General features: G+C 40.1%; 1 protein-coding gene across 1 annotated transcript in view; it reads right to left on the bottom strand.

The window, feature by feature from the left end:
* The window catches only part of lamc3 (laminin, gamma 3), a 111,832-nt gene that overhangs the window by 82,021 nt on the left and 16,088 nt on the right, over positions 1-13,723 (bottom strand). The window contains exons 3-4 of the mRNA XM_020082516.2: positions 5,666-5,796; positions 3,587-3,753 (exon numbers count right to left, since the gene is read on the bottom strand). Coding sequence (XP_019938075.2) covers positions 3,587-3,753; positions 5,666-5,796 — 298 coding nt within the window. The remainder of the gene's footprint in view (positions 1-3,586; positions 3,754-5,665; positions 5,797-13,723) is intronic.

Below are 13,723 nucleotides of genomic sequence, written 5' to 3'. Positions count from 1 at the left end.
GCACTGTGATGCAAGTAGCGAGAGGCGATGGATATGGAGGGCAGAGCAGCGCTGGACAGTGAGAGACACGACAGCATGACTTGATTTTTTTTTGGCCATTAAGAAACTTAAAGCTCAACATCGAACAGAGATAGAGATGAAGGAAGTTAAAAGAGAGGGGAGAGGGTAAATATGGGAAATATTTCACTGAAAGATGTACTAATACACGGGAAAATATTTATAAAGTACACTACAAACCAAATACCACACTATTGATTTTTAATGTTTTAAAGAATGTGTAAATATATACAATATACCTGATTAAGGACAAACAGAAAAATATGTTAACTAAAACTGTGTACTAGTAGAGTGTATACCTCTACCAAGGCCCAACACTCCCCTCAACAGTTTCTTCATAGAAATCAGATTTTTTTCATCAAGACTCATGAGTTATACCCTGGGGAAATGATGGAAATGTTGAACAATGCCCAATCTCACCATGTTAAGGGATGTGAAAAACAATATTCTGGATCTGCACCAAAATGTAATGAGTTCTTCTCTGACTCCTACGGCATCCTTTCAGCAAGTTTCATGGTAATTAATTAACTTGTTTTAGGGTAATCTTGCTAAGAAACAAACAAAGAAACGAACAAACGAACAGAGAGGGAAGATTTACCCCTTTTTAATGGAGGTAATGAATACAAGAAAACGTGTGTTGCAGCCAAGTGAAGTCTAATTTTTACACAGCCAATCGTATGTCAATATGAAAGTCTGTCAGGTCTCTGTATGCTGACCATGTCCCTTGAAATAACATGGCACTAAGTTGCAGTCAAACTAATTTTCCCTCCGAAACCTTGTTAATAATAGCGCTCTTACAAAGCCATAAAAATACAAAAGGTCATGCTACAACAAAAGTCACTTGAGAAGTCTTGTTACACAAATACTAATCACACACCTCTTGATGTTTGAGATTAGATGGAGCCCTACGTATGAAGATGAAAAAAAGCGTAGGACGTGTTAACTTGATGATAATGTGTGACTAAATTGATGCCTATTACTCGCTACTATTGAAAAGTTCCACAGCAAACGCAGGCACGACTGGAAAAAATATGCTCACATGGCTGGTATGAACAACTTTAATGGCCTGAATTAAAACAAATCAAGTAAGTGCTAACATGAGACAGAAGATTAGCATATCCATATAGCAAATAAAACCACAGCATTTTCTTGAACCACAGTTACGAACCAATTAAAAAAAATACACAAAATATGGTGGTTCCGTATTTATTTTCTATGGCTCCTGGATTTTTACAGGTCAAACCTGACTGCTGAGTCAGTTGCTGTATCTGACTGTAGACTATATGGCATCCAGAAGTATAGCTGCCCTTATGGTGTCCCAATTGCATCCAAATATATCAGCAATTAATAAAACAGTGAGTTAATTAATGGCTGCGCTAAATATAAAATCCTCAGTTCCTGCAGAGCCAGAGATCGTGTTCTTTTCATTCCATTAGGCCGAATTTATATGTTCTGAAAATGCACATTAAAGTGGAGTCTAAAGTTTCACACAGCCAAAGCAAACGTCTCACACTGGAAATGCTGCTGCTGCTGCTGCTGCTGCTGCTGCTGAACCATTTTAGATTTCTGGTGCAACTAATGTCTCATCCCCCTCAAGCCCACAGATGTTTCAAACCATAGACCTCTGACAGCTCGGCCTGGATTCGTTAGCATGAAGACATCTCTCCCATAACTAGCAAGCAGAGGAGCAAGACAATTTGGACCTTGTTTCACATTGAGTAAGAAAGTGTGTACGTGTTTTTTCATGGTACAAAAACTATCCAGCAAAACACTTGATACACAACGTGGAAACGAGATATGAAAGTCTGTTTGCCTGTGCAAAAGTGTGTTCCATTTTTCCTCATGTTTTGTAATGCTGAACTTATTTATAATCTTATATATCGAGTGTTTATGCTGTTACATATACTGTAAGTTACTTTTAAGACTTTTATGTAAACAGAGGAAGGAGATCCTAGTGTTAGAGGAAAAATAATGAAAACCTTTCTCACCTTTGTGTTGTCTAACCAGCCATAACTGATTTTTGATGACAAAAATGTATAATGAATATAGACTGTGTAATAAACCATTGCTACTATTTCCTTTTTTGTTCCAAACCACAAAAATTACCTCCGACCCTCTGACAAGGAGGTTATGTTTATAATTTTCATGTCCCACATTAGAAAGTACCGCCTGGTTCAACACAGCAAATATCAAGCTCTCCATCTTTGCTATTTGAAAACTAATGCCAATGAAGTGGGGGTCACCAACACAAATGTTGTTGCTTTTGGTTGAGGAAACTACATCACAATCAAAGTTCACCAACACAGGAAGTATACAGCATTGCCCCCTCGGTCGCACACAGCAAATATCGTCCAAACAGCTAAACAAAGTTCAAACATTTCTTAGGTTAGTTATGAAACTGTGGAAGGACAAATTACAATATGGTGGGCGGCCACAGTATAGATAAATAATGGGTAACTCTGTTTTGACATGGCGAGATAGGGCATAGCCTTGGTGGAGGTATGACTGTCGCTATTTTTACGTTTTACATATTTACACACACATACAGGGTTTTATTTATTTTACTGTATACTTTAACACTGTGCTATATTTAATGTAATTATTTTCCCTGACGAAGATTTGCTGATAAAAGTAAAAGTGTCTTTGTTCTGGCCGAACACTGAGGGTATATTATGATTGCTGCTCTGGTGCATAACAGAAATATAAGAGTTTGGATCAGGCAGAAATAATTTTGTGCCAAATTTGCAATTACACTGAGTATTCATTTTTATGCTTTCACATTCTGCCTTTCTTCTATACGGTGCATGTTTATTTATTAATATACTCCATTAATTGAGTTGGGTGCTGTACTCTATTTAAGATGCCATCTGCTTGGAACCAAGAGTAAGAGTAATTAAAACAAGCTTGCTACTTAACAGAATTCATGAAAAAAAAAAGAAGTGAGCCACTCTCCTTTTATGGTTTGTACCTCTCATCCAATTACAATTCATCCTCGACAGCATTCAGTTAGAGTGCAGTGTGATAAGGCAGACCAGATAAAGCTAATTTATACATACACTTAAATTAACACACGTCTTGCAGGAAGCTTTCGTTACCAATGCTTGCAGGCATATTCATATAGGCTTTAAAATAAAGCAATATTTATTAATTACTAAGATTTGATGGTAGACAAATAGTTAAATTCTGTGTGATGCTGAGTTCAACATAATAGAACACAATTCAATTCACAGAAAAATGCAAATCAATAAAGTTGAGCTGTAATAAACAATCGGCTGCCAAACAGACTGCACTCCATCACCTCTGTATGCAGTATCTACTCACCCAAGCAGCAAATATAAAAGCTGCATGTGAGGAAATCAAAATTTCAACATATACTGAAGACTGATGGAAGGTGGTGTACTGATTTTTCTTGTGGGCCTTTGAAAGCCTGACTAGAGCTTGACACTTGGATTTAACACCGCCCTGAGGATTTTGCAGACGGCTGCACCCAATGGGCTTTGTGACAGCGGCCCAGAAACAGACTACTCACTCAGACACTCGTTGGCGGAGTCCCCAGTGGCTCTGGCCCACGGTCTGTCCTGGTAGAAGGGGTGACATCTCTGGCAGTCGGCTCCCACCGTGTGATGCTCGCAGGAACAGACCAGGCCACCATGTTCCCCATCAACGCACTCGCTGGCGTGACCGTTACACTTACATCTTAAGGGAAACGTAGACAGATAGTTATGTAAAGACTGCGAGTAGTTTCCCACATACACACTCCCTCTCTCCCTTTGCTGATTCAACTTATACACACAGAGAATGGAGTAGATGGCAGAGGAGAGGGTAGAGTAAAAAGGTATTTCCACTGAAAGGAGTTGTCACTTTCTATTATCCTTCACGGGCACAAACGTGTCCTGAAATGAGGTGGGGTTTTCTCTCCTCCTTGACCACTGCACTATTCATTTGTGCAGCCAGTGTAATAAAATGCAACAACAAGCATATACAGCAGGTCTATGACTATCAATGTGTGCATTAAATATATCATATTTACTTAAACTGCATATTTTGTGTATGCTCATCATCTCCAAATAAGTGTATGTTTTTTTAGATTGACTTTTTATGGCCTTTATTTGATAGGACAGAGAGAGAGAGAGAGTTTTAGTAGGGAAAGGAGGGCTGAAAGAATGGGGGATGACATGCAGCAAAGGGCTGCAGCCTGGAATCGAACCCGGCCCGCTGTAGAGGTGTACAGCCTCGTGGGGCAGTGTACAGCTCACAAAAAAGTATGTTTTAATACTTTCAAAAACAAACGTAGAATAAGTCAGTGTTCAATGGTTTATATCTAATTACTTAACAAGAAACAAAATATCTGCCAATAGAAAGCCCATCATTTCCCCTGGACCCCTGTGGCACCTATGCCTCACTGTGTGTGTACCGTTTCATTACAGAGTTGTTGTTGACGAGTGGCTGTGAAAGGGGACGGGGACACTGAGTGGCAGGTTCTGTCAAATTTAGCCAGCTGTCCGGGATCCAGACGTACGCTCGCCTGAGGCTCAGACCCACTTATTTCTGTGCTGGTCGAGATGACAACAGCCTTGTGGCTCAGAATCCTCATATCGCATCTCTCTGCTGGAGCAGACTTGAGCTGCTCAGTGATAATTCTAACTGAATATGTTATGAGGGAGGTGACCTGAACTGTACAGGCAACATATGTGCTGTGCAAAAAAGCGATGAGCAATATGCTGAGTTGTTGTGTTGCACCAGAATGAAAAGATGCACATACTGCATCTTCCAATATATGTGGTCCAGCTTGGGTTGTGGTTCCATTGATATTCTGTAAAAATCCCCTCATCTGTGAGTTGGACGGGTCGATTAGTGAGTTGTAGCACCAAGGTGTAAAGGCATGTGTCCTCGTACAGAAAGCTGTGGCACAAAGCTAACATGTTGTCATGAGGGTCTGTCCCCCAGGTGTTGTGACATTGATGGGTAATTTGTCATGTTGCTGCAGTGATCCTAACTGTTTATGACAGGTGTCGGATCACGTTTATATTCTTTCTGAAGGCTTCATCTCAACTATTTAATCGTCCACTTCTTTCTGCAGTACTAAGGTGCAGCCTGGTCCTTGGCGCCACGTCCTCTCTCATTACTTTGAGTTATAAACTAAAAGAACTGGAAGGAGGTTGGAGGACTATCTTGGTTTACCCTCTCTGATGGCAACCTGACAGGAGACAAGGTGTTTTTTATCACTTTGCAAAACAGCTGTCCTTCTGAAGATTATGTTTAGACAGCTAATTTACACTATCAAATATGTTTTGAAGGAATTGCAAGTCTTCCTGAGAATGATATTCATCAACGTAACAAGGAAGAAAAAAAAGGTTCATCCTAAAAGAATCTGGAAAAGACTGATATGAAACGGAATGAAAAGTCATACTGTCACCCATGCACTGTTACAAATGTCCCCAATTGTAATCTTTAGTTTAGGATTGGGGGTTTAGTTTAGCCAAATCTTAAATTCAAGGGACACGTCTCAAGATTAAGCTTTTAAATTACCCATTTTGAAAGTTTCAGAAAGGTTGCTGATAAAGCGTGATGACTTCTCATAGAGGGCACATTGTTAAGTGTCTCTTACCTGCCCCCCACAGAGAAATCAGAGATGGCATAGAAGTACGAGCGTAACACTTTAGCGTCCTTGAAGAACTCGTCTCCAAAGGTGTTAATCCTGTCCAAAGAGATGAGCAGGTCAGTGGCGGTCACCCATTCCTGGAAAAAAAAGAAGGTTGGGAAAGAGAAAGGACCAAGAGGGTGAGAGGGATGTTAGAAACACCTTTAGCTGTTGTCCACTTAAAAAAAACTGGAATAAAAGCGAACCAGAGGGGGACAGTGTTTCTGCTAGTGCCGCTCTTTGAGACACAAGGACACAGACAGTAAGCAGGAACAAGAAGAACAGAAGCATCCAAAGGATTTGTGAGACAGCAAATGTTGGCTGAGGAAAGAAAAGAAAAAATTTGGAATGGAGAGTTGGTGGATCAAGGATGGGAGACAGGGGTTATGGTGTAATGGCAGGAGAGAGAGCAGATGTAATGGTGGGATAATGAGTATGGTGTGGTAAATAGAGTTGATGTCAGGAAGAGAAGAGAAAAAAGAAGGGATTAAGGCAGACAAAAGCCAAAATTTGAAAAAACATGAGAAAAAAAGACAACACCGCAGCATTACTTCAGAATAATGGATAGCACTTGGCAAAGCTCCCTTGCCTGATATGATTCAAGCTCCTGTTTGAACCCACTGCAAAGGTAAAGACGATGAAAAGTGGGAGAAGAAAGTAAAGAGGGATAACACAAACGGAGGAAAAGCAAACGGGAAGTGCAGTAGTGGGTGGAAGATAAAAGTGAGGCCAGGTAACGGGAGAAAATGACATGAGGAATCTTTTACCTGTGAACCAACTTTAAAACAAATAGCTGGAGAGAAACTTTCTGTCAGATTCTTGGCTGGTTTGGGACTCTGTGGCAGGCCTGAAAAAGCTTGTAATGCTGTACGTTTTGAAGATCCTCCCAGAGGTGCCTTTGAAGTGTGGCGAGAGAAGGCGATCTGAGCGGACGGGCCTCAGACTAAAAACATGTATAATGAGTTCCTTCATTCATGTTTTTCTCAGGAGCCACAGTCTGTCGTACTGCTTAAGCCTGTCAAATAACACCAGTCAGGTAGGACTGGGTTTTGCCTATTTTAGCCTATTCTTATATACATATTGTTACCTTTTGGAAAGCACACCATATCAAGTCTGAGCTCTAGACGTTAAAATCCATGTTACCTATAAAGGATGCATTTAACTCATTTTGATGATCCAAACTTAACCTGTAGCACCACCAGCATGGTGACATTTTTGCATTTCAGTCACATATCATGGCAACAATTGGATGAATTGCCATTTAACTTTGTACAAACATCCACAAACAAGATGTATTCTAACAACTGAAGTGATCCCCTTGCTTTTTCTCTAACTTTGAGTGAAACATCTTTGAAACTTTTAAATAGATTGCCATGAAATGTGTTTGATGATATTCATGAACCCTTGGGATAAATGGTATTAACTTTTGTGATCCTGTAATTTTTTATCTCGCACACAAGTCACACAAGAATTTGTCTGATATTTACCTCTGCCAATGAGGTTATGTTTTCACCTCTGTCTTTTTGTTTGATAGGTCAGTTTTTTTTGTCAGCAGGACAAGACAGAAACTACTGAATGGATTTCCAAGAGACTTGATGGAAGGATGCAACATGGGCCAAAGAAAATGCCATTACATTTCAGCGTGGAGAAGCAAATGTAGGATTTTTTGTTTAAACACTTTCTTTAAAATTGTGAGATGTGTCAGGAAATATATATAATTTATTTGTTTTATTTGTGTGTGTTTAATGTGGTGTGGATCCATAAAAATCCAGATCTAGAAGATTGAAATGTGGTTTATGACGGGACTTTTGAACAAATCACAGTATTAATTGTCAATAAACCAAAAAGCACAGCACCCGAGTGACCACAGATGAAATGTACTGACATTTTCATTCATTTGTGTCATAATGATAACCACGTAAAAGAAAACCCTGTTTGACTCTTTATTCAGCAAGTAAGGCATATGGCTTAATTGCTCGGTAGCAAGAAAAAGGCGACACTGCTGAGCCCTCTGAGGCTCTCTTCACAGGTACCCAACATGATCTCTCGCTGCTTAAAATAGCTTTAGCAGCAGTGCAGTAAAAGTTTAGAACTGAGTTATCTTGCTTCTTGAGGCCTTTTTTCCTTCCCTTCCCTTTTCCAAGGAGAGGTTCTTGGGAGTCAGACCACCTGTGTGGTCTGTGCCTGCAGTTCTGAGAGAGGTACTGCTGTGGCCTCGAGAGGTCACAGCCCCTTATTGGAACATCTGGTTTAAATCTGTTACGCATGTCTTCCTGATTGGTTTAACCCTTACACGGACCGTGGCAGAATGGCCACTGGACTTCGGTGCCACCTGCAGCTTATGTTTTTTCTGTAAAGATTATAAGATGAATTTGAATGGAAAATATAAATTAGTTGGGCCTGACGAAAATGTAGCAAAATGTTTATTTCAATGTAAACAGTGGCGGGTTGAAGACCCTATTGTCTTTTAAATATGGCATTTATATACCTGTCGCTGCTGATTGGGTCACACCCACTGAATGAGAGAAGGCGTACCTTGAAGCCTGTTGGACACTGTTGTGAGCACACAAGCAGTGTTATTAAACCTGGAAACTGTCGCATAATGGTGCAAAACATTTCAAAATTGAACATGTTGAGTCATGTTCAATGGAAAATATTTGTATGGAGGGAAGATTCTTTTTTAAGGCTAACTGGTGTCTTTCTTTCAGCCAAAACTTTGCCAGTCCTGCTGCTGTAAGTCATCCCACCTTTAGTTTTTTTTTACTTGAAATTGCCTCTTCACTTTACCTCATCTTTATTTTCTTCTCTCGCCCTTTGGCTGAAGTGCACTTTAGGATTTCCAGACAGTTGTGCCTTGGCAGCCCATTCAAAGCTATAGAGCAGCTATTTTGCAGTAACCGTAACTACAGTGTGGCAGAATTGAGTGCAGTTGGCTGGTGCACAGTTGTTCCGGCTCTAGCTTATCGACTTTGCCCCTGCTTGACATGGCTCCACTGGCTAATGGGGTTTGGACAACAGTGAAGGACCCAGTTGCAATGCTGTTGCCAGGGAAAACAGATGCTCATTCTTCATTTTGTGTTAGACTACCTGGACATGACAAGATTTTCTCCCATGGTTTATGAGAGAGGCTGTGCAGTTTGAGATGTGAAACAAAGTTAAATGAGGGGCAGTAAGTTTGACGAAATTGAAATACAAATTATGCTTTAGCCTCCCAGTGAGGAAAGTGGTCAGAACAAAGAAAGAGAAGGCACAAGAAATTATTCAACAGTAAAATGCTCTATCAATGCTTCACTTCTACATTTCTACATCTGATATACATTTCCTGAAATTCAGTGAGATGAGAATAATTGCTGTCTTCAAAGGGGTCTTGTAAATTGTGTTCAGAAAAAGAGTCTATATGAACCTACTCTGTGTGTGGTATACACAACCTCGTACCTCTGAAACTTTGAGATGTGACGTGTTTGCTTGAGACTTCATCTTCTTCAATTCGATAGTACATATGAGAAAAATAATTATATTTCCAAAAGCCACATAACGTCCTTCTGACGTTAGGCCTTTGTATTTCCTACATCCCCTTACCCGACTGTTTGCTAAACTGTTAACCTCTGCTGCATCAATATTGCTGTATGGCCGTACGAGCCTAACCACTTGAACGACAAGCCTACCCTGTCCAAGACTTCATTACCACTAGCTCTTGAGTTCCATATGAAGACAGCAAATGTCTTCAAAATGTCCTCATAATTATATTGCATGCCCCATGCGCAACAGCAGAGGTAATCAATCAGTGGCGGAATTACACACATGGACACAGGAAGGAGTTTGACACAGAAGCAATGTAGTGGAATACAATAGGGAAGGGGACAGTGATGTGCACAGGTTTTATATCTAAATTTCACTAAATTGTGAAGTACCCAGTCTACAGCATATTGAATTTTTTTCTATATCAATTAATAGATATTATTAATGACTGAAATTTGCCTCTAAAGCACAGAGACTATCTAACTAAAGACTAAAATGCTGTGGTGAAAGCATGATGAGGTACAGCTCCTGTGTGAATAGAGGGTAGACCGACAACACATTGAATCTTAACAAGATATAATTGATGCTGGAATCCCTTCTGTTTAGTTAAACAGCCAGACTCTTTGAGGTTGTACTTGCACAGCAGCAGTTTGAGCTAAATCCAAACATCCTGATCCCCCACCCCCAATTTTCTCTCTCTCTCCCCCATTTCTGTCCTTCTAACCCAGCCAGAGGCAGATGGCCGCCCACCCTGAGTCTCGTTTGAGGTCTCTTAATTTGTTTCACTACTGACAAAAACTTGCCAATTGTGAGAGCTGCTGGGCTTGTAATATTGTAATATTCCAAAGATTCAACCTTACTATGTAAAGTTCCTTAAGACGAAAGTATGTTGTGTTTTGGTGCGTTACAAATAAAATAGAATTAAACCAAAATAATTTGGATTAAATGTACAGTAGTGTTGCCCAGTGTAACACCTATTGTTGCCATCTGAGTTGGTCCTTGATCATGCCTAGATGATTATGATGACAGCACTAGATGAAAAGTCAGAGGATCACCTTGGTCCATGCAATTCATCATAAGTGGGACACAAATGCAACAAGATTCTTGGCAACCACTTGAGTAGATGTTGAGACATTTCACCTTGAACAAAAACCAAAAGTCAAGTGATCACAAAATCAATAAGACTCATCCTCTGGGATGAATGTCTGAATAAATTTCATACCAATTGACCATAAAGTTGTAGAGAGATTGTGGTCTGGGCCAAAATGATGGATTGACAGGATGACATTGGTGGCTCTGGAGCCTCGCTGCTACCTAGTGGTTAAGAAATACAAGTAGACATAGCCAAAGTCAACAAACAATATAACTGTCAAAATGTTTGTTGTGGAATGACTTTATGCAAAGCATTGGTATTCACAGGGGTGCCTTTTTGGTTTTGATAGACAGACTCAGGGACAAAAACTTTACAAGAGAACTGTGTCTCTACTCTTTTAAGGTCATATTTATTAACATGTTGGATTTGATCCACTCATGACAAATTATTCATTAGTTTGATAATTTGTGAATCTCCTGTTCCGCGCCGCTCCCCTTTTTTCTTCAGTGTTGCTTTTATGTGCTCTTAGGTTTTTTGCTTAGCCAGACAAACTTCCTCTATTCCATTTCCAAATGTGATCAAGCCTCAACTTATTGCACCAATTTATAACAAGAAAAGGGCATAGTGGACATGACCTGCCCTTTTGTTAAATTATTAAATAAATGATTTGCATATAGTGATGATCATCACAGTGTAAATGCATGAGTTTCATGCTGCTCTACTAATGAGGGGACATTCTGGACGCTGGTGCATCGCTATTGTTTCCAACGAGTCAGCTTTCATGCTTTGACACACTCAGATGATGAAATGATTTAAATGCATTATTAGCATTTCAGAATTCTTCCACGCCATAAAAGCAAATACTCTCTTCCATTTATCATAAGAGTATGAGACCATTATCATATGGAAGAGTTATTAGTTATGCTTGGGAGAACAGTGCTAATTGTGTAAGGAAAAGCAGACATAGTTCCAAATATCACTTACTCCACTGAAAGGAAGCAGTTTCTTAGGGTTAATTAGTAGTCAGCCCATTACTTATTATTTGTGCGAACCGCAGCAAAAGCTTAATTAACTTTGATTCTCACTCCCTTGGAATTTGGGCTCACAATGCTACAATGATGCTGACTTAGTATCGGCTGAGGCGTTGAGGGTGGCAATGAGCCAGTCCTTCGCCGAAGACAATAACGGTCTCATGAGCAAATTGGCAGCTTCACATGTATACGTCAGCTCACGCACAGCAACGTTTTTGAGGAATCAAACAGTGTTTTAGAGGTCATCTCTGCTCCGGGCGTTATAAACCTTCACCCTCACCTGTAAAATCTATCTTGTCTCTCTCTCCCCCTGCCTGGCTCCTTCCGCTCTCCGTCTCACTGTGTTTTCCTGAACTCTGAAGCCTCTGGCTGCAGGCGGTGACAGGAAAGAGAGCCGAGTGCCTCATTCCAAAGTTAATAACTTTTTAATATAATTGCTTAAGTTCACTGTGCCCTCAATATATATTTTCCCCCTTTAACTCATTGTCATTCAATGCTGGAGCTCCAATTTGCCACACAGATTTCTAGAGAGAGAGTGTGTGTGAGAGAGAGAGATGGAGGGAGGGAGGGAGGGAGAGGATGGACTGGTGGCAGGGGAGACAGACAAACTGTTTTAATGGATGGCTGAACAAATTAAATTTGAATTCATACAGCAGCTTTCATCTCCTTCCTGATTATCGAAAAAAAAAAGAAAAGCTTTACAAACTTGACAACAGACCTTCCTTTGAAGTAAGCCATTACTTGAAGAAAAACATCTAAATGCCACCTCATGAGGTGACTGTTGTTTATTCCAAATCAAATAATTTTCCAATGAAAACATGACACATGAGATCACTAGTATAACACAGACCACTTTGTGCAGATGATTTACTGCATACATGAGAGAGAGGCACCTGCAGATTTAAGTGTCATCCGATTTTTAAGCGTAATTTTGCTTTGACCTCTCAAAATGACAAGGAGATATATTTTAAAAGCATTGGATGATGCGTGTGAAGTCTCTATATTGAAACTACGCACTCCTCCGACTGAGGCACAAGCGGCAAATCTGCAAAGGGATTAAAATGCTAATAAAACAGGCAGGATGCAATTCCTGTTTTAAGCCTCATGAAATATGCATAGCTCAGTATGAGCCATATGCAGAGGAAATGGCACACTGACATGCCACAGAGAGGGAACAGGGATCATTTTATGCTCTGTTGACAATCTGTATGTAAAGAGTGGGGTTTTAACCCCTGACACAAATGCCCAATCTTTGCCTCCCAGCAACAAAAGCCAACAGAAATGTGAATTCCGAGGATAAAAATTCCCTCTGTGATCCGTCCACATTATTATCTGTCACTGAAGCAATTTGAAAACATGTGTTTCTTAGAGGAGGGGCACTTTTTTACATAATGTACTCTTATGTGCAACTAGACATCAAGACTATTCACTGATGTTGAATTTAAAATGCCTTCTTTGTCTATGGTCATCTAAACAGTAAAAAAAAAAAAACACACACTCTGACAGTCAGATGGAATATGTTAGGTTACCGCCTCGTATGTACCTCCAGGCTTGATTTTACTGCATTAACTGGATCAGTGCCCATAGAAATGTAATATTATTACCAACAATTGGGGGAAAAAAAACAGGAGAAAGAGCTTGGGGTGTTTACTCTGATTACATCAAGTTTATGAAAAACACATTCCGCCTGAGCAACGGCTCTCACAAATTCAGGGATTAAGGCATGTTTTATAGATGTGTTTTCATAGAGGAGCATCCCTGATCGCAATCACGACACTGAAAGTCTTTCTGCTTCTCCACCATTGTGCGTGAATGAAAAGAGTTAAATCCAAGTGATCTTACTGCAGGGTATTAGTGTTCTCCAGCTCCTTTACCTCAGTTCGACATGAGAAAAGGTCAGTTAATAACAATGGCAATGTATGATCACGTGTATTATGGCGGTCGTGAAGCATGTACTGAGAGTAGAAGAGCCATAAAGGTGCTAAAATGTGACATGTGTGCTCCATTTATTACCCTAGTACCATATAAGCCATACAAAAAGCTTCCAGTCAGACAATATCACCTGCATATTGCAATATAATCATATTCATACAGACGGGTTTGGCTTAATGAAGAGGTATGTGGAGATGACTGACTTCTTCAGGGAGTGTGAGTGCTGCCAAAGTGCTATTTAGCAAACCTGCCAGACTCATCCAGAGATGACAGCAGTTGTGCATTTGATATGTGGACGAACAAAATGGGATTCACAAAACTCTTTTGAGACTGAGACATGATTAAAGTATCATGATGTCTTTTCCTGGAGTTATGTTATTCAAACACCACCTTTTACACAAAGGCATTTGATGCTTAAATTACTTAAGAGGCTGACTTTGGATAGGGCAC

Source organism: Paralichthys olivaceus, chromosome 18, assembly GCF_024713975.1.
Source record: "Paralichthys olivaceus isolate ysfri-2021 chromosome 18, ASM2471397v2, whole genome shotgun sequence".
NCBI lineage: Eukaryota > Metazoa > Chordata > Actinopteri > Pleuronectiformes > Paralichthyidae > Paralichthys > Paralichthys olivaceus.
Note: the sequence above shows the minus strand (reverse complement) of the source record. Positions and strands in the feature narration are given on the sequence as shown.